The 20,041-nt window shown below is 58.5% G+C and overlaps 1 protein-coding gene across 1 annotated transcript; it reads right to left on the bottom strand.

The window, feature by feature from the left end:
- Positions 1-687: 687 nt before the first annotated feature.
- LOC138107006 (serine/threonine-protein kinase pim-2-like) lies at positions 688-17,194 on the bottom strand. The gene is made up of 8 exons (XM_069008337.1): positions 17,120-17,194; positions 16,202-16,373; positions 3,470-3,813; positions 2,869-3,369; positions 2,719-2,769; positions 2,136-2,505; positions 1,747-1,923; positions 688-1,451 (listed from the first exon to the last, which is right to left on the bottom strand). Exons 1-8 carry the CDS (start codon positions 17,192-17,194, stop codon positions 1,312-1,314), a joined length of 1,830 nt encoding a protein of 609 aa, XP_068864438.1. The 3' UTR covers positions 688-1,311.
- Positions 17,195-20,041: the final 2,847 nt, after the last annotated feature.

Genomic DNA, 20,041 nt, shown 5'->3' with positions numbered 1-20,041 from the left:
CCCAGCACGGCCTGTGCCCGGGCCAGGCTGCTGGCGGTGCCAATTCTCCGTTTCTAGAGGAGAGCAGCATGGCAGGCCACGTTCCACCTCCTCCACTTAAACACGGCAGAGCAGTCTCCTCAGCAGCTGCAAGAGCGGGATGCTCGTGTGCCCGCTGCCATCTGCCGGAAGCCCTTCTGCCACCCGTTGCTGTGAAGCCGGGTACCCACCTCTGGAGACCTGCTGCCAGGAGAGGAGCCGATCCCGCACGAGGTCCTCGTCCGTCTTGAAGGCGATGGCCCCGCAGACCGCGGCCCCCCGGGGTAGCGCCGGCACCGGACGCACTCCACACACAGGGGGCCAGCGCTTCCCCACGCAGTCCGGGCACCCGGTGCAATCTTCCTGGAAAAAGCAAAGAACGATTGCATGAAAGTCAATTCAAAACAAGACCTGGAAGCAAGAAAAAGCGTCAAAGGTTATCACCGTTTCACGGGCCTGGGGAGGGTCTGAGCACTCCATGCAAGCATTAAGGCTCTCCCACGGCTGGGGAAAAACCCCACCTTTCCCACGCGTAAGCCCACCCCTTCCTCAAGGGCCCGCAAAGCAGACCAGCTGGGGCACGCCTTCGGAACCTGCCCCCCTCTGCTGCCCCCTGTCCCTACGGACGGATGCTTTTGCCAGGCTGGCTCCCCCCCCCTCTGCCCGGGCCAGGCTGGGTGGCAGAAGCTGTCAGCAAGGCCGGGCGCTGGCTCCCCCTGCACAGCATCCGTGCCCTGTCCCGCCAAAAAGCAACTTGGCGGCCGGCGGAAAAATTAATATTCCCCGGTGCCGCCAAGCGGGGAAGCTCCGGCGCCTGGCCCGGCCGAGCCCTGCCACGCCTGGAACCACGAGCATCCCCCCATCCCTCCGCCGGCTGTGGACTCATCTTGATTCCGTCGGGGCGCAGAGCGTGTCCTCCAGGAAGGGGCCGCAACCAAAGCCAACCGGCTTTGCCCCGCCAGCGGCCAGCTCGAGGACGGTGTTGTCCGGCTCCAGGTCGTGCTCCAGAAGAACACCCCGGCGGTGCCTCGGCTTGCGGGGACATCACGATGCCATTGAGCTGCAGGGGAATGTTTCCCCTTTTCCGGTCCGTGGCAACTTCACCGCACTGCCACGACTTCTCCAATAGGATGGGGAGCACTGAGCCGCTTCCTCCACAAGGCGCCGAGGACCAGCGGAAGCATCTCCTCGGCTGCGCTCTCTCCTCCGTGCCACGGCCGCAGGGAAACGCTCTGCCGTTTTCTTCGAGCGCCCCGAGACGCGTGCAGCTGGTGCTTGCTGGGCTCCTGGATCCTACTGTGCAGAGGGATGGATCTCTGCTCTCTCCTGGGCCAGGTGACGGTCCTGCAGCCAAGAATGCTCAAACAGGTCTTCCAAGGACGGCCTGTGCGCGGGGTCCATGGATAAACACCACCGGATGAGGTGCTGGCACTCTGGGGAGAGAAACGGGAAAACGCTGCTCAGCGGGACAAGGCTCCTGCCCCTGCTCTCCCAGATTCCACGGCGCCCAGGCCACACTAGGAGCGCTCGGAAGCTGCACCCCAACCTTCCCGTCGATCCTCCCTTTCGGACGAGAGCAGCCCAGAGGCACACGTGCCACCTCCTCCAGCTAACCCCAGCAGATCAGCCTCCTCCCTAGCTGCAAGAGCAGGACGCCTGCGTGCCACCTGCCCTCTGCCAACCACGTCCTTCCCCCCCTCCCCCCATGCCGTGAAGGCGCATCCCCACCTTGAGACACCCGGGGCGGGAAGAAGAGCTGGCCCCGGATGATGTCCTCATCCGTGTTGAAAGGAAGGTGCCCACAGACCAGCTCATAGAGCAGGATGCCCAGGGACCAGATGGTGGCTGGCTGGCCATGGTAGCAGCCAAAGAGGATCCACTCCGGCGGGCTGTACTCCGGCGTGCCTACGGGACACGGGCGCAGCTCATCAGGCCCTGATGAGTGCCGCTCCCTCCCAGCCAGCTCCCGTTCCACAAGAGGCAGCCCTCGCCCCGCCGGAAAGCAACTTGGCTGCAGCCGGCTGCAGAAGGATTTCCCCTCGCTCCCTCCCTCTTCCCCCTCTGCCAGCAAAGGGGGGAATCTCTGCTGCCCGGCTGGGCCCCGCCTTCGGGCTCACCTGACATTCGGGTGTAGAAGGTGTCCTGGAGGACCGTGCCGCACCCGAAGTCGATGAGCTTTGCCTCGCCGGTGGCCAGGTCGACGAGGACGTTCTCGGCCTTGATGTCGCGGTGCAGGACGCCGCGGCTGGTGCAGTGCCGCACGGCCTCCAGCACCTGGCGGAACAGCCCCCGCGCCACGGGCTCCGTCAGGAACCCCCGCTCCTCCAGGAAGTACCAGAGGTCCTGACAGCGCTCTGGACGCTCCATGACCAGCGCGAAGCCGTCGGGCAGCTCGAACCAGTCCAGGAGCCGCACCACGCCGCGGAAGCCAGGGCGCGACACCATCCAGAGCAGCGCCAGCTCCAGGGGCACAAGGGCGCCGTTGTGCTGCGGGGGGGACCGCGATGCCGTCAGCGGGGCCGATGCTGCGCCGAGCCTTCGGCACCCCGGCCCGGCCCCACCGCCGCTCGCCATTGCCCGGCCCGGGACGCTCCGCGGCCCCCGCTCACTGCACGCTCGCTCCCCTCGCAGCGTCCCGGCTCCCACCCTCCCGGGCCTCGCCCTAGCCCCGCCCGCCACGCCCTGCCGGCTTTCACTCACCAGCCGCGCCCACTCCGGGATGCGATCGCGGGACACTCGCTTGATGGCCACCTGCAAGTCAAGGCGAGCGGCGGGCTGAGCTCGTCGCCCGTCGCCCGTCGCCCGTCGCCCGCCGCCCGCCGCCCCCCTCCGACCCGGCCCCACTCTTACCGGGGCGCCGTCGGCGAGCCGGGTCCCGGAGTAAACGCTGCCGCAGCCGCCGCTCCCCAGCAGCGGGCCCTGCCGGTAGAGCTGCTCCAGGGGAGGCTTCTCCGCCCGTGCGGGCGGCACCGCGCTCTCGGCATTCTGCCCGGGGCCCCCGGGCGCTGCTGCTTCCCGAGCCGCCCCGGGGCCGGCGGCCGAGCTGACGAGCGGCGGAGTTCGGAGCGGGGAAGCTGCCGGCGATGCTGCGGACGACGCTGCCGGGGACGGGGCGGGAGCCGGGCGGCAGCGGGGCGGCTCCGGGCGGAAGCGCCGGAGGGGCCTCGTTCGGGGCCGGGGCCGGGCCAGGGCCCGCGCCAGGCGGAGCCAAAAGAGCGTGCTGCTCCGCCAGCACCAGAGCGAGCGGCACTTCCAGCGGCGCCGCTGCCAGTACGGAGAGAGCCCGGCGGAGGCGGCACCGCGGCGGGCCGGGCAGGGGCGGGCAGGGGGCGGCCCCGCCGAGGGGCGGCAGCGGGGCGGCTCCGGGCGGAGCCGCGGGAGGGGCCTCGGCCGGGGCCGGGCCAGGGCCCGCGCCAGGCGGAGCCAAAAGAGCGTGCTGCTCCGCCAGCACCAGAGCCGCTGCCAGGACGGAGAGAGCCCGGCGGAGGCGGCACCGCGGCGGGCACGGGGCGGCCCCGCAGAGGGGCGGTCCGCGGGACGCGGCATGAGCCGCGCTGGGAGAGGCGGAGACAGGGACGGGACGGGACGGGACGGGACGGGAGTGAGTGGAGTGTGAGAGGGAGAAGGGGACGGAGAGCGAGCGGAAATCCGAGTGGAAAACCGATCGAGAGAGGCGCTGCTGCTGCTGCTGCTGCCGCTGCTGCTGCTGCTGCTGCCGCTGCTGCTGCCGCTGCTGCTGCCGCTGCTGCTGCCGCTGAGCCGCCGGAGCGCGCGGCCGTTCCGTTCGTCCGTTCCCTGCGCGAGCCCACCGGAGGAGCCGGCGCGCGCCCCGCGGAAGGGAAGAAGCAAACAAAGAAATAAATGCCCGTGAAAGAAATAACCTAATAAATCAATACAGAAATAAAGAAAAGTGTGGGCTTGTAGCTTTCTTCTTCCTTGGGTGAGATGAAGCATTTCACCGGGAAGAGTTCCCTGTCCTGATGGTTGTGCGAGAGTGGACAGGAGTGGAGCCTTTAATTTTCAGGTAGAAAAGATAAATCGTGTCAGTAATGTCATCTCTTTTCATCCTCTGTTGAGACAGTTGCAGGCTGCCAAAAGACAGAGTCTGCAATGTGGAACTTGGTCCCAAGCTTCTTTTTCTGCCAGAGGATGAGGAGGGGAAGTATCCCAGAATCACGGAGTCACGGCATGGTTTGGCTTGGACGGGACCTGAAAGATCACGTCGTTGCAAGCCCCCCTGCTGTGGCTAGGGACCCCTGGCACTGGACCAAGGGCTTGTCTAGAGCTCCATCCAGCCTGGCCTTGAACACTGCCAGGGAGGGGGTAGCCACACCTTCTCCGGGCAACCTGTGCCACGAGAGTCATTTTTCTGAATACCTCATCTAAACCTACTCTCTTTCCGTTTGGATCCATTCTCCCTTGTCCTGTCCTTGCCTGCCCTTGTCCAAAGTCCCTCTCCAGCTTTCTTGTAGGTTGCCGTCAGGTCCTGGAAGGCCACGGTTCCGTCGAGCCTAAGCCTAAGTGTCTTTTGCCGGCTGAAGAAGCCCAGCTGTCTCAGCCTTTCCTTGCAGGAGAGGTGCTCCAGCGCTCGCTAAATCTCGGTGTCCCCCGTCCGCACGTGCTCCAGCCCGTCCGTGTCCTTGCCGTCCGTGCTGGGGAGCCCGGCAGAGCCGGATGCAGCGCTGCAGGTGCAGTGTCACCGGCGTGGAGGAGACACGGCCCTGCCAGCGGCTCCGGGAGCCAGCAGTTGGCGACTGGCCGCCCGCTTGCCAGAGACCCGGGGCCTTTGTGCCTCCCCTGCTCCCCGCGCCTTTCCCCGCCGCTCCCTCGCTCGCTCGCTCGGGGGAAATCCACCCTCTGCCGCCCCGCCCCGCTGCCCCGGGGGCTCCCCGGCGCCATCTTGAGGGCCCCAGGCCTCGGCCTCACCAGGCTCACCCGAAGGCCGTGGGGACACAAACACACGCACAGAAAGTGCCCTAGGGTTCCAAGGTCAAGCTTTTGCCTACGGCATCAGTTTGCTTTCAGACTGTGGACGAGATTATAAAATCACCAGGAGGAAAGAGCATGAAAAAGTTCTGCTTGGGCAGTACCTCAAGGCTTTGAGGGAGAGGGTTTGTGGTGCTTCCTCGCTCACAGGGAGCCGCAGGGAGTAAAACTAGAAATAGACTAGTAATAAACTAGTAAAAATAGTCATAACCCCGTATTAATTGGAAGGAAAACCTGAGGAATTGGCAGCTAGCCCCTCAGAAACATGAGGAGCAAAAGCCAGTCTTCTACCTGAGAGCTGCCTGGGCAGGGGCAATTCTTCCGATTGCATCAGCGTGGCCGTGGCTAGAAAGGGCAGCGAGGAGAGGAATTCAGCATCTCCTGGCAGCCCCTGAAATCCCAGCTCTCACTTGCGTGCACCGGGGATTCTGCTTCAGACTCTGAACTTGCGCAGCCGCTCCTTGGGCGCTGTTTGCCCCCAGGCACAGCGGTGGGTGCTGCAGCAGCTGTCCCGCACACAGGGCTCTGGAGCCTCCCCGAGGCCGCCAAGGACTGGAGGAGGCCACGTGCCCGGGATCTGGTGCAGCACCGTGGGGCTGTGGGGGATGCTTTGGTCTCTTTGGGGCGGGGGGTGGGGAGCGCCCACTCCGGGATGCGATCGCGGGACACTCGCTTGATGGCCACCTGCAAGTGGGGAGAGAAACCGGAAACAACGCCCATATTTAATGTGACTCCTCCTGGGAAATCATAGAATCACAGAATGATTTATATTGGAAAGATCCTGAGAGATTTTCTACTTCCAAAGCCCTGGCTGTGGGCAGGGACATCTTCCACTAGACGAGGTTGCTCAGGGCTCAATCCAACCTGGCCTTGAATGCTTCCAGGCTTGGGGCATCCACAGCTTCTCTGGGTAACTTGTTCCCTGTACCTCAGCAGCCTCCCAGTAAAGAATTTCTTCCTAGAAACTTGCAAAAGAGAGTAGAACTATTTCTGTAAATACAACAGCAACAAAAGGAGGGCTGAGGAGAATCTCTGCCTTTTACTGGATGTGGGGGGAAACATAGAACAAAGCATGAAGAAAAGCCTGAAGTACTTAATGCACTCTTCCTTCCCTGGGTGAAGACTGTCAGGATGGGCAGGCCCAGGGAGTGGTGGAATTAAATGGAATTAAATGCAGTTGGTGGCTGGTCCCAAGTGGTGTTCCCCAGGGCTCAGCACTGGGGCCAGTCGTGTTTCATATCTTTATCAATGATCTGGAGGAGAGGATCAAGGGCATCTCAGCCAGTTTGCAGATGACGCCAAGCTGGGTGGGAGCGTTGATCTGCTGGAGGGTAGGAAGTCTCTACAGAGAGATCTGGCCAGGCTGGATCATGGTCTGAGGTCAGTTGTATGAGGTTCAACAAGGTGAAGTGTCCCGTCCTGCACTTGGGCCACAACAACCCCACGGAAGGCTACAGGCCGGGGGCAGAGTGGCTGGAAAGCTGCCCAGCAGAAAAGGAGCTGAGGGTGCTGCTTGGCAGTGGCTGAACGTGAGCCAGCGTGTGCCCAGGTGGCCAAGAAGGCCAATGGCATCCCGTCCTGGGATATGCTTTAGTGGTGGCCTTGGCAGTGTTAGCGGCCTCAGGTTATTGGGGGGACTCTGTGATCTTAAAGGTCTTTCCCAATGGAAACAGTTCTGTGATTCTAAACCTCCATTCCTTGTTTTGAAGGATGCAGTCCCAAACAGACCCACATTTGTGTTCTTAAGGAATTTAGCATCTACCTTTCCGTGCAAGTAAGAGGAATCAGGCTTTAAATGCTCTCGAAACACTTTTATTCCTTGATCTTAAGCTGTGTGTTTGAATTGAGGAGATTTTGTACAGAAAGGTTGGACCAGAAGATAAATGCAGGCAATTTAGCTTCAATGGCACTTGTTTCATCTGCTTTTCTGCTTCCTTTCCCCATGGGGGGCAGATTTGGGAGTATTTGTCTTGTGCTTTTGAGTTCTGGCCCAGACTTGCTCATGGATGTGCTGTAAAACCTTAGCTACCCCTTTCTACTGACAAAATCTTGCAGGCTGGTGGGAATTGCTAGAGACAAGGCTTATAAAGCAGTCCCCAGTATGATTAGCCCAGTGTCCCTGCTTAAATCCAGGCCTGCTTGTATTAAAAAGGAGCAAACTCTTCTAACCACCCCGCCTTTTATTTGTAGCTCTTGGGGCAAGTCCTGTGTGCCATTCCAACTCTTTGTTATCAAATGTGTGAAGTGATGTTGCTGCTGTAGCAGCAGCCTGAGTTCCGTGGGAGCAACTCCAAAGCACTGTCCTGGGTGCCACTGCAGTGGGCAAGGTCAGAGACTTGCCTCTGCTGCCATGGGCATCCTGCCATGGGGAGAGCAGCTGCTGGGGCTTCCCCCATTCTGCTGACAGCAGTCTGCCTCCAACATGTGGACTGTATGGCCATGATTTTGACAGAATGTGGAAAATGCATCATTTGAACATTTTTTATGTTGCTCTAACATGACCTGACTCGAGCAGTTTGGTAGGCAGGACGCCCTGTGGGCAGGGCCATGGCAGGGATGGGTGGCTGTCACTTGCACTGGCAGTGTTATTTTTCCATGCAGGCTCCTGATGCTGCGGGGCAACGCACCAGCAGCTGTGTGGGGCCCAGCGACCAGCAGCACACCGAGGAGACCCTCATCTGCACAGAGCCCATCGCCCCTTTGCTCCCCCCATGGCGGCACAAGACAATTCCGCCCCAGGTGAAGGGCTGCAGCAGACTGGAGACTCCTTCAGCCAGGACTCATTGCAATCTCCTTCCTGCAGCTGTGCCCGGAGGATGTTGGCCTGCAGCGGCGGTGCCGATGGCCAGGAATGCTGCTCGGCTCAGGGAGGCGGAGTGGGTACAAAAGCTGCGCTCAAAGCGCTGATCGCGAGACCCCAGAGCCGCTGGCAAGTGCAGCAGCTCTTCTTCATTCCGTGCAAGTGAGAGCCCAGCCTTAGAGCCTGTCCCGGGGGACAGGGAAACGCTCTGTGTATAGTTTTGAATGTTCAGGGACAGCCAAGATGAGAATTGTTTTGAGGCAGGTGATGTTAATGTTGGGTTTGGGTGTGTCTGCAGGAAAGAAAGCAGGAATGAACCCCTGCCACAAGGAAGGAGAACATTTGCATGGCCAATTTACACCCTACAGATACACTGATCATATCGGCCCGCTGAATACTGGGAGCATCTATTGCAGGGGGCAAAGCTTCCTTTAATAGATGGGAAAGATGAGATTTGAACAAATAATTTTGCTGATGCAGAAAAAGGGATGAGACCCACTGATCCCTTGCCTCAGGGTTAGTTCTGCCAAATCCTGGGCACGGCCCCTTTGGAATGACTCCGTAATTGCTGATATGCAGCTGGAATGCTGAATGCATCTGGGGAGAAGTATTGCTGAGTATGTAAGGTGGCATTTTTGCTGGATTAATTCTGGACTAGGAGTGTGTAGGTAATGTAACTGTAATGTTCTACAGGGGGAAAAAAATCCTGATTTCAGAAAGTTATTCTTTTTTTTTTACCGCTTGGCTGCCACATGATTTTATCATCGGTGGAGGACTGTAGAGAATGATTAGTTCTCTGAGTTTTAGGAGCTCTGTTGGAGAGCGTTTCAGAATGACCTGCCCAGTGGTTTTTCCATTAGGAAGATTTTCAATTGTTAGGATTAGCCAAGATCAGAAATATTTTGAGGCAGGTCATGTTTATGTTGGGTTTGGGTGTCTCTGCAGGAAGGAAAGCAGGGAATAAACCCCTAGAAAAATGAAGTAGAGCAAAAGTGGATTGTTTGGATAGGCCAATTTGTTCCCTACAGATATGGGCTGCTTGAATACTGGGGATATCTAATGGAGAGTGCAAAGCTTCTTCAACTTCTAACATGGGGTACCACTGTTCATGTGCCAGCCCTTCGTTTGTTGTGAACAGAAAAAATCAAATCCAAAAAGTGCAAAACCCAGCCCAGATCTGAGTGGGAGTTACAAAAATAAATGCCTTGAGAAGTAGCTTTGGAAAGTGCCTTTCCTCCTAGACAGTGTCAAACCCACAGGCCTAGCCTGCTGGGGCTTAGGGCTGGCTGCCCTTGGGAAGGGAAGGGGACGGTGTTGGGATGGGGGTTTTGCGGCCATGGAAACGAGAGAACCACGGGCGAGCGTGTCACAAAGGGGCAGCCCCGCGCTGAGGTTGTGAAGGTCGCGGGTGTCACAGGCACAGCGGCAGGAGACGCGTCCGGCTCTGCCTCTCTGCGCCGACTGCTGGCGATTGGAGTCCCCCGACCTTGTTCTAAGGCTGGGTACCAAGCTCCCGTCGCTGTCTACGCCGAGAGCGTTCCCAAATTCAAACCCAGATACTTCTGCGAGGCAGAAGCACGGGTTCGAACATGGACTTCACTGGAAAAGGAAAGACTGCTGAAGAAAAAGGTGAGGATAGAATGGAGATGAAAGGCCTCGGCCAAATGGAAAAAAATCCCAGCAGATTTCAGGGAAAACTGGTCGATGGTGGTCAGTGCTGGCTCTGTGTCAGAGTAGGTGGCTGACAGGTACAGATGATCCTGCAAGGATGCCCAAGGCATCACAACATTCTGTCCTTGGTTTACTCTGCTTTCTCCTTTTTCTCAGTAGCCAAATGACTCATACTGCCAGTCAGGACAGGGACTGTGGCCACAGCAGACCACAAAGTGGACATGGTCATAAGATGCAAGGCCTGTTTCTATCTTTGCCATCAATGTCAGGTCTCACTAAAGATAAATTTCCCCTTCTTCGTCTGCTGGCTGATCAGCTCGAACCCTGAGGATGTTATAACGGTGCTATTAAAACACCAACAAGGCCTGCCTGCTTGCTGAGAGGTCTTGCTGGTTTGCAGGAACAGCAGTCAGGACTGTGTGGGTCTGTACTTGGTATGCACAGAAGCCCAGTCTCAAGAAGGAATGGGTTTTTTCCCCTCTTATCGTTGCAGCCTTCCACCTTGCCCTTCAGGCTTGCCAGGTCCATACTGTTAAGAACAATCACAGTGATGCTAGTTTCATGAAAGATAAAAACAAAGCAAACTTCTCAATACTTAAAAAATCCTTGGATGCCTCACCCATTCAATGAGTAGATAGCAGAGGCTGGAGTTCGACTAACTCACTTCTTCCCTTGTACCTGATCTACAGCTTCTTCTGGAGACAAAACCTCAAGGAAGAAGTGGATGGAGACCATGCCTAAGGAGGGCCCTGTGTGGCCTCCCCACCCTGGTGCCCTCCCGCCCCTGCCTGGCTGCAAGGATGCTGTGCAGACCCCCAGGCTTGGCAGTGCAGGTCTCCGCTCGCAGCCTGCTCAGGGGGCCTTGGCCCAGGAGCCCCGGCAGGGGCAGCTGAGCAGCGCTGCCCCCGGGGTCACTGCCAGGGAGGACACGGTGAAGGCTGAGCATGGCTCAGCCTCACAAAGAGGTAAGGCGGGAGCTGGGCCGCTCTCTGGCGGGAGGAAGGCTCTTGTGCCAGCCTAGAGAGCCTGGGCACATTGCCAGGGAACAGTTCTGCCCTGCATGTGCCCCCTGCAATGAGCTGTGCAGCTCCCAGTGCCCCGTGTAGCTGTAGGGCTGCTCAGCTGTGGGGCCGGGAGAGGAGCCGGAGGGTGCGTGTGCAGCTGAGCCATTCCTGGAAAGCACAGGGCTCTGGGCTCCCTGCTGTCCCAGGGCAGCCCAGAGGCCACGCTGTTCCTGTGCTGGCTCTCTGGAAGTGGGTCAGGGTGTCTCCCTGGTCTGCCTCAAGTGGCTGCTGGCAGGAGCGTGTTTCCCTGTGCAGCTCTTTAGAAGTTTCCAGGTGGTCTGTCCCATTAAATACATAGCTTCAGATGCTTTAGGTTTGCATTGCGGCCTCTCTTATATTTTGTGTCTCCACTTTGCAGGACTGACTGGCTACAGTCTTATCAAGAAGTTTTCCTTGGACATTTCCTATGTTCCCTAACCGACAAAGCCCTTGCCTCCTATCCAGAAGAGCTCTCTTTCCTCGAGCTCAGGAAGAAGGTGCTGCCTGTCCGAAGAATGTTTGAAGATTTGGATTTATACGTTAGGCTTTGTAGTTACAGATGTACATATGTTCTGACATGTAGATGTAGGTTTGAATAAATGTGTTGTGATTTTATATTTTAAAATTTGAAAATAGATTTTCAACTGTATATCTTTTATTTTGAGGGTTTTTTTTTCAGTTTTAAATAAAATAATTTTTAAAAAAAACAAGCTGAGAATGTGAGACCTGCTGGCCTAGAGGTTGTCAGAGTGCAGCTGACTCAACAAGCCACTGTCTCACGGTATTCTTTCCTCACAGGGCCTCTCCTCTTCCTCTTTTGCCATGTTTTCTTCATGTCATTTGTGCTGCTGTTTGTTAGTTAGCATTCCAATGGGGCCACCTATTACCATGTTTGGGGGACAATGGACCCAGAAGATCCTGTGTAGTCTACAGTTTTCTGCCTCAATGTATTCTGTGCTCACAAAAGGCCTGAGCAAAGCAACAAAGAGAATGTGCCCAAATCCCAAAGCTTTGCTCCTTTGCAATCTCAGACAGATCTGGCTCAGAGGTGTCTTCAATCACAATTCCATAGGTAAGAAGAGGACGTGTATTTCACTGGCAAAAGAGGCACTGCTTTGGAAAAGGCATCTGTATGTATATTTACCCAGGACAGCAGTCCAACAGCGTTGTTTGCGACTTGTTTGCAGAAGGATGAGCGAACTGTGAGGTTATTGAACAGGTGACAAGGGTTCCTCAAATCTGTACTGCAGCCTGGGTGCCATTCAGCCCAGAGTTATGGGATAATGGCGTAGTACGTCCCACACACATTCTGCCTCCAAGAAAAGCTTGGCTTGGCTTAATCGAGTGAAATAAATAGAAGAGAAATGAAATGGACATTTAAACTGGTCACTTTAGAGTGATTCTCCTGCTTTCCAATGTCAGCCCTGTACCTCATGCTCCCAAGGCTTGTTATGAACGAGTGTCTGAGATTGCTTAAAAATTCACTGTCAAGGTTATCAGTAAAACCAGATTGAATATGTCCTAGGTTACAGTGTAAGATGCAACCAACAGTATGTATTCTATTGTCACCTTCACAAGCTGTTAAAAGAGATGGGGCTGTGTTTGTTATCTCCTACCATGACTCATCCTTGCTAAATCCCTCTGGAGGCTATCTCTGTTTAATGGGCAAGCAATGACCCACTGCATGACTCATAGAATTACATCAGCCCCTTGGGAGATGCTCCACCCAGGGGGAGGAGCCAAGCATTCCCACCTGGATATAATCAGGTAGGATTGAAGCACAAGCAGCTCTTCCCTCCTGGGTTCCCAGAGGATAAGAGTTACTACTGGACCTTCAGCCGAAGACCAGACCCTTCAACAGGATCACTGCTTCAATAGGACCACTTCATCTGGGCTGCTACCACCACCCTGATTAACAGGGTGTCAGGTTGTATCCTGACTCTGTCAGTGTTCTTGTACTATTGCAATTATTTTCATTTTCCTATTAAATTACAGTTCTGTCTTGTGATTTCTCACTGGTTTGTTTTCAAACTAGTGCAGAATATGAAGTAACAGCTCAACAAAATTTGTTGGCAACATTCACACTATTACTTACTAGTCCTTTAAGGCACAACAAGGGAAAAAAGCAACAAACAAAATGCAGTCAATCAAACCAGACATGAACTGAGAACTCTGTGTGTGTGTGTGTGTGTGTGTTTTTAGACGGGTTTTGACAAAGGGAGAGAAAGGACAAGGATGAAAAGGAATGTGGCCTAAAAGCTTAACAGCACTCAAGCTTAACAGTAGTTAAACTGGGGCCGTGAGGAGTGGGGGGATTGGCCCAGGATCCATTGTTGATCGACGATCCTGTGAGTACAGGAAACTTGAGCTCGCTGGCTCTGAGAGGCCCCACTGGAGGTTGCCAGTGGCAGCTGCTGTGGTCCAGGAGAGCTTCGAGGGCTTCCTTTTGGGCCGCTGTTGATGGGCCACAAGACAGTGGGCTTCAGTCATAAAATGCTTCCTCATGGCCGCACTTTGGGTCAGCACCCTGTCTTTGGAAGTGCGAGAAGAAGGATGTTATGGCATTCAGGCAAGAAAAGTAGTTTCCAAGACTGTTCATAGAAAACCCCAGGATCTGGTTAGACAGCACAAGTTCCTGGGAGCACTCAGTGTTTTGGGCAAGCTCAAGAGGAGCTTAGTCCAGGGGCTGTTCATCAAGGCTGAGGCCTAACAAGCATTTCTGAGATCACAGTGTGGCCTGACAAGGCCAGGGAAGATTCACCACCCCAGTGTGAAGCATGAAGTTTTGATGTAAAAAGCCATGGCCCAGTGGAACCCCGGGGCACTTTCCTCAGGCCTGCGGGAGAATCCTACTGCAGATCCTTGTGCCACTGATTCCATCTCTCCCCACTTTTCTCAGTTCTTGGTGGCAAGGTCACTTAGGTTAGACACACAGCTCACAAGAAGTGCTCCTGTATTTCTCTATACAATGAATTAAAGTGAGATGACACATCCCAAATCTGCATTTTCTTTCTGGCAATCTGACTGATTGGAGGAATTTCTGGAGCAGGAAGCTTGCTTCCTCAAATATTTACTGTGCATGGTAGTGAGCACAAAGAAAAGATTTAATGTTAAAAGCTTTGCCCAGGCAATGCTCCTTTGACAAGTTCCCTCCTTAGCTCTCCTTGGGAAGATCTGAAAGGTTCAATGACCCCAGCAAAAGCTCCTGCAATGGCTGCCCGCCAGCAGAGCAGGGCTGTCAGCTGTGAACCAAGTGTTGCCACAGGCAGCAGCTTAGCCAGGGCAGCAAATCAGGAGCTAGGAAGGAGCTGATCTGAAGGCCAAACCTCCTTAGCTCCTTCCAAGAGCACTGCAACAATTCCTCATTCCAAGGAGGTGCAGTGCTGGACACCAGAGCTCTGTGTGAGGACTGGACACAAGTTTGCTCCCACGGAGTGCCGTGATGGTTTCTGCAGGAGCTGTGGGCTCCTGTGCCTGCCGGACACCATGAGGAGAGAAGGAGCCGAGTACACTGACACACCTTTGCCTTGAGCATAGCCCGGCCTTGACCAAACACACTGAAAGGTTTCCCCCTTGGCCCATGTCTCGAAACGCCAGGTCAGCTGTTTGATGACTCCAGTTGGTTTGGTGTAAAAAAATTTCCCTCAGAAATACTAGTGTCTTGGGGTGACTTTATGATGTGTATTCCTTATCGCTGCCCTATGCCCAGAAATTAATTTTTGTGCCTTTTTATGCCTTTAAACTGAGCCTGAGAAGGGGAAGGAAAAACTGAGCAAAACTTTTTCAAAGCAGTTTGCAGCTTGTTCAAGGTCACACAGAGATAGCGACTTTTTTTCCAGCTGCGGCAGGGGAGGGAGGAGGCACCCGGCTCGCGGCTGCCCGGTCAGACAAAAATGCCCCTATTCAAACAGTGGGTGTGCAAGTAGACATGAAGTTTCACTGTCTTTTCTAGGATATTTTAGAAAGATCTAAGAGAATATTGCAGGAGGGAGCAGATGCCTAATTTTGTCTCCAGAGGAATCCCCAAAGGACACATCACTCTGCTGGTGATGGCAGGAAACCCCATAAGCTCACAGACTAGTTTTCCCTGACACATGCCAGCCTTCCCAGGCTTTACTAGGCTGGGATTTAAACCATAGCTAAGCAAACACACGCAGCCAAGTGACACAGAGTTTTTCCTCCAGAAGTTGGAAGGAAAACCTGAGGAATTGGCAGCTAGCCCCTCAGAAACATGAGGAGCAAAAGCCAGTCTTCTACCTGAGAGCTGCCTGGGCAGGGGCAATTCTTCCGATTGCATCAGCGTGGCCGTGGCTAGAAAGGGCAGCGAGGAGAGGAATTCAGCGTCTCCTGGCAGCCCCTGAAATCCCAGCTCTCACTTGCGTGCACCGGGGATTCTGCTTCAGACTCTGAACTTGCGCAGCCGCTCCTTGGGCGCTGTTTGCCCCCAGGCACAGCGGTGGGTGCTGCAGCAGCTGTCCCGCACACAGGGCTCTGGAGCCTCCCCGAGGCCGCCAAGGACTGGAGGAGGCCACGTGCCCGGGATCTGGTGCAGCACCGTGGGGCTGTGGGGGATGCTTTGGTCTCTTTGGGGCGGGGGGTGGGGAGCAGGGCAAATGGAATCAAGATGAGACAGGGATCAACCAGCGCCACGCCAGGCAGCGATTTTTCCTACCGGGGCTCCTCTGAGTTTAGCGAGCTAATGAGGCCTGCGGAGCAAACGAGACCCGGGAGCGAGGAGGGAAGGGCTGGCTGGGAAGGAGTCAGATAAAGCCCTTGCAGGCATTTCTCTTTCCGAGGGGCTCCTGGGGAGACAAAGGAGACAAGAAGGATGTCCCATCTCGTGACACTCCCTTTTTTCCTTCAGGAGCTGTACCGCAGTCACTGCGTACGAGAGTTTCCATCGTGATCCCTTTGATGCCAGGGAGCACAAAGAACTTGGAACCTTGCCGGAGTCCAGCCCTGCCTGCCTATCTTGGAGCAGAGGGGAAAGATGAAGAAGTATTTGGGCGGGGCTTGAGCCGAAATGGCATTTTGCCGCTTCTGATTTCCTCCCAGCTTTTGCAGCGGGGCGACCACTGCGTCCCTGCAAACCGCTCCCCTTTCCAAAGCACACGCGGGCCTGGCTGGCAGCTCCGGCTTCTCGAAGGGGCTGCTGCCGTTGGCAACAGGAGCTGTTGTTGAAATTTTCGCGTTGCTTAACCCCCCCTGCCAAAGGCCACCGAGTGGCTGAGGAAGGACACAAAAAGATTACCCTGGAGGAAGGGGACCAAAAGCTTGGAAAAGGATGAAAGAAAGGCTCCGATGACAACGACAAGAACAAGATTTATTTTTGACAGCAAATTAACACCCGCCGCCCTCCAGCCCTCCCAGATTCGCAGGCCGAGCGGTGCTGCTTCCGTGCCTGAGGTGCTGGCACCCTGGGGAGAGAAACCAGAAAGCCGCGGTCAGCCGGACAGGGCTCCTGTCCCCCCTGTCCCAGCACGGCCTGTGCCCGGGCCAGGCTGCTGGCGGTGCCAATTCTCCGTTTCTAGAGGAGAGCAGCATGGCAGGCCACGTTCCACCTCCTCCACTTAAACACGGCAGAGCAGTCTCCTCAGCAGCTGCAAGAGCGGGATGCTCGTGTGCCCGCTGCCGTCTGCCGGAAGCCCTTCTGCCACCCGTTGCTGTGAAGCCGGGTACCCACCTCTGGAGACCTGCTGCCAGGAGAGGAGCCGATCCCGCACGAGGTCCTCGTCCGTCTTGAAGGCGATGGCCCCGCAGACCGCGGCCCCCCGGAGTAGCGCCGGCACCGGACGCACTCCACACACAGGGGGCCAGCGCTTCCCCATGCGGTCCGGGCACCCGGTGCAATCTTCCTGGAAAAAGCAAAGAACGATTGCATGAAAGTCAATTCAAAACAAGACCTGGAAGCAAGAAAAAACGTCAAAGGTTATCACTGTATCACGGGCCTGGGGAGGGTCTGAGCACTCCATGCAAGCATTAAGGCTCTCCCACGGCTGGGGAAAAACCCCACCTTTCCCACGCATAAGCCCACCCCTTCCTCAAGGGCCCGCAAAGCAGACCAGCAGGGGCACGCCTTCGGAACCCGCCCCCCTCTGCTGCCCCCCGTCCCTACGGACGGATGCTTTTGCCAGGCTGGCTCCCCCCGCCCCAGCCCGGGCCGGGCTGGGTGGCAGAAACTGTCAGCAAGGCCGGGCGCTGGCTCCCCCTGCACAGCATCCGTGCCCTGTCCCGCCAAAAAGCAACTTGGCGGCCGGCGGAAAAATTAATATTCCCCGGCGCTGCCAAGCGGGGAAGCTCCGGCGCCTGGCCCGGCCGAGCCCTGCCACGCCTGGAACCACGAGCATCCCCCCACCCCTCCGCCGGCTGTGGACTCATCTTGATTCCGTCGGGGCGCAGAGCGTGTCCTCCAGGAAGGGGCCGCAACCAAAGCCAACCGGCTTTGCCCCGCCAGCGGCCAGCTCGAGGACGGTGTTGTCCGGCTCCAGGTCGTGCTCCAGAAGAACACCCCGGCGGTGCCTCGGCTTGCGGGGACATCACGATGCCATTGAGCTGCAGGGGGATGTTTCCCCTTTTCCAGTCCGTGGCAACTTCACCGCACTGCCACGACTTCTCCAATAGGATGGGGAGCACTGAGCCGCTTCCTCCACAAGGCGCCGAGGACCAGCGGAAGCATCTCCTCGGCTGCGCTCTCTCCTCCGTGCCACGGCCGCAGGGAAACGCTCTGCCGTTTTCTTCGAGCGCCCCGAGACGCGTGCAGCTGGTGCTTGCTGGGCTCCTGGATCCTACTGTGCAGAGGGATGGATCTCTGCTGTCTCCTGGGCCAGGTGACGGTCCTGCAGCCAAGAATGCTCAAACAGGTCTTCCAAGGACGGCCTGTGCGCGGGGTCCATGGATAAACACCACCGGATGAGGTGCTGGCACTCTGGGGAGAGAAACGGGAAAACGCTGCTCAGCGGGACAAGGCTCCTGCCCCTGCTCTCCCAGATTCCACGGTGCCCAGGCCACACTAGGAGCGCTCGGAAGCTGCACCCCAACCTTCCCGTCGATCCTCCCTTTCGGACGAGAGCAGCCCAGAGGCACACGTGCCACCTCCTCCAGCTAACCCCAGCAGATCAGCCTCCTCCCTAGCTGCAAGAGCAGGACGCCTGCGTGCCACCTGCCCTCTGCCAACCACGTCCTTCCCCCCCCCGTGCCGTGAAGGCGCATCCCCACCTTGAGACACCTGGGGCGGGAAGAAGAGCTGGCCCCGGATGATGTCCTCATCCGTGTTGAAAGGAAGGTGCCCACAGACCAGCTCATAGAGCAGGATGCCCAGGGACCAGATGGTGGCTGGCTGGCCATGGTAGCAGCCAAAGAGGATCCACTCCGGCGGGCTGTACTCCGGCGTGCCTACGGGACACGGGCGCAGCTCATCAGGCCCTGATGAGTGCTGCTCCCTCCCAGCCAGCTCCCGTTCCACAACAGGCAGCCCTCGCCCCGCCGGAAAGCAACTTGGCTGCAGCCGGCTGCAGAAGGATTTCCCCTCGCTCCCTCCCTCTTCCCCCTCTGTCAGCAAAGGGGGGAATCTCTGCTGCCCGGCTGGGCCCCGCCTTCGGGCTCACCTGACATTCGGGTGTAGAAGGTGTCCTGGAGGACCGTGCCGCACCCGAAGTCGATGAGCTTTGCCTCGCCGGTGGCCAGGTCGACGAGGACGTTCTCGGCCTTGATGTCGCGGTGCAGGACGCCGCGGCTGGTGCAGTGCCGCACGGCCTCCAGCACCTGGCGGAACAGCCCCCGCGCCACGGGCTCCGTCAGGAACCCCCGCTCCTCCAGGAAGTACCAGAGGTCCTGACAGCGCTCCGGACGCTCCATGACCAGCGCGAAGCCGTCGGGCAGCTCGAACCAGTCCAGGAGCCGCACCACGCCGCGGAAGCCAGGGCGCGACACCATCCAGAGCAGCGCCAGCTCCAGGGGCACAAGGGCGCCGTTGTGCTGCGGGGGGGACCGCGATGCCGTCAGCGGGGCCGATGCTGCGCCGAGCCTTCGGCACCCCGGCCCGGCCCCAGCGCCGCTCGCCATTGCCCGGCCCGGGACGCTCCGCGGCCCCCGCTCACTGCACGCTCGCTCCCCTCGCAGCGTCCCGGCTCCCACCCTCCCGGGCCTCGCCCTAGCCCCGCCCGCCACGCCCCGCCGGCTTTCACTCACCAGCCGCGCCCACTCCGGGATGCGATCGCGGGACACTCGCTTGATGGCCACCTGCAAGTCAAGGCGAGCGGCGGGCTGAGCTCGTCGCCCGTCGCCCGTCGCCCGTCGCCCGCCGCCCGCCGCCCCCCTCCGACCCGGCCCCACTCTTACCGGGGCGCCGTCGGCGAGCCGGGTCCCGGAGTAAACGCTGCCGCAGCCGCCGCTCCCCAGCAGCGGGCCCTGCCGGTAGAGCTGCTCCAGGGGAGGCTTCTCCGCCCGTGCGGGCGGCACCGCGCTCTCGGCATTCTGCCCGGGGCCCCCGGGCGCTGCTGCTTCCCGAGCCGCCCCGGGGCCGGCGGCCGAGCTGACGAGCGGCGGAGTTCGGAGCGGGGAAGCTGCCGGCGATGCTGCGGACGACGCTGCCGGGGACGGGGCGGGAGCCGGGCGGCAGCGGGGCGGCTCCGGGCGGAAGCGCCGGAGGGGCCTCGTTCGGGGCCGGGGCCGGGCCAGGGCCCGCGCCAGGCGGAGCCAAAAGAGCGTGCTGCTCCGCCAGCACCAGAGCGAGCGGCACTTCCAGCGGCGCCGCTGCCAGTACGGAGAGAGCCCGGCGGAGGCGGCACCGCGGCGGGCCGGGCAGGGGCGGGCAGGGGGCGGCCCCGCCGAGGGGCGGCAGCGGGGCGGCTCCGGGCGGAGCCGCGGGAGGGGCCTCGGCCGGGGCCGGGCCAGGGCCCGCGCCAGGCGGAGCCAAAAGAGCGTGCTGCTCCGCCAGCACCAGAGCCGCTGCCAGGACGGAGAGAGCCCGGCGGAGGCGGCACCGCGGCGGGCACGGGGCGGCCCCGCAGAGGGGCGGCCCGCGGGACGCGGCATGAGCCGCGCTGGGAGAGGCGGAGACAGGGACGGGACGGGAGTGAGTGGAGTGTGAGAGGGAGAAGGGGACGGAGAGCGAGCGGAAATCCGAGTGGAAAACCGATCGAGAGAGGCGCTGCTGCTGCTGCTGCCGCTGCTGCTGCCGCTGCTGCTGCCGCTGCTGCTGCCGCTGAGCCGCCGGAGCGCGCGGCCGTTCCGTTCGTCCGTTCCCTGCGCGAGCCCACCGGAGGAGCCGGCGCGCGCCCCGCGGAAGGGAAGAAGCAAACAAAGAAATAAATGCCCGTGAAAGAAATAACCTAATAAATCAATACAGAAATAAAGAAAAGTGTGGGCTTGTAGCTTTCTTCTTCCTTGGGTGAGATGAAGCATTTCACCGGGAAGAGTTCCCTGTCCTGATGGTTGTGCGAGAGTGGACAGGAGTGGAGCCTTTAATTTTCAGGTAGAAAAGATAAATCGTGTCAGTAATGTCATCTCTTTTCATCCTCTGTTG

Source organism: Aphelocoma coerulescens, chromosome 3 (assembly GCF_041296385.1).
Source record: "Aphelocoma coerulescens isolate FSJ_1873_10779 chromosome 3, UR_Acoe_1.0, whole genome shotgun sequence".
NCBI lineage: Eukaryota > Metazoa > Chordata > Aves > Passeriformes > Corvidae > Aphelocoma > Aphelocoma coerulescens.
Note: the sequence above shows the minus strand (reverse complement) of the source record. Positions and strands in the feature narration are given on the sequence as shown.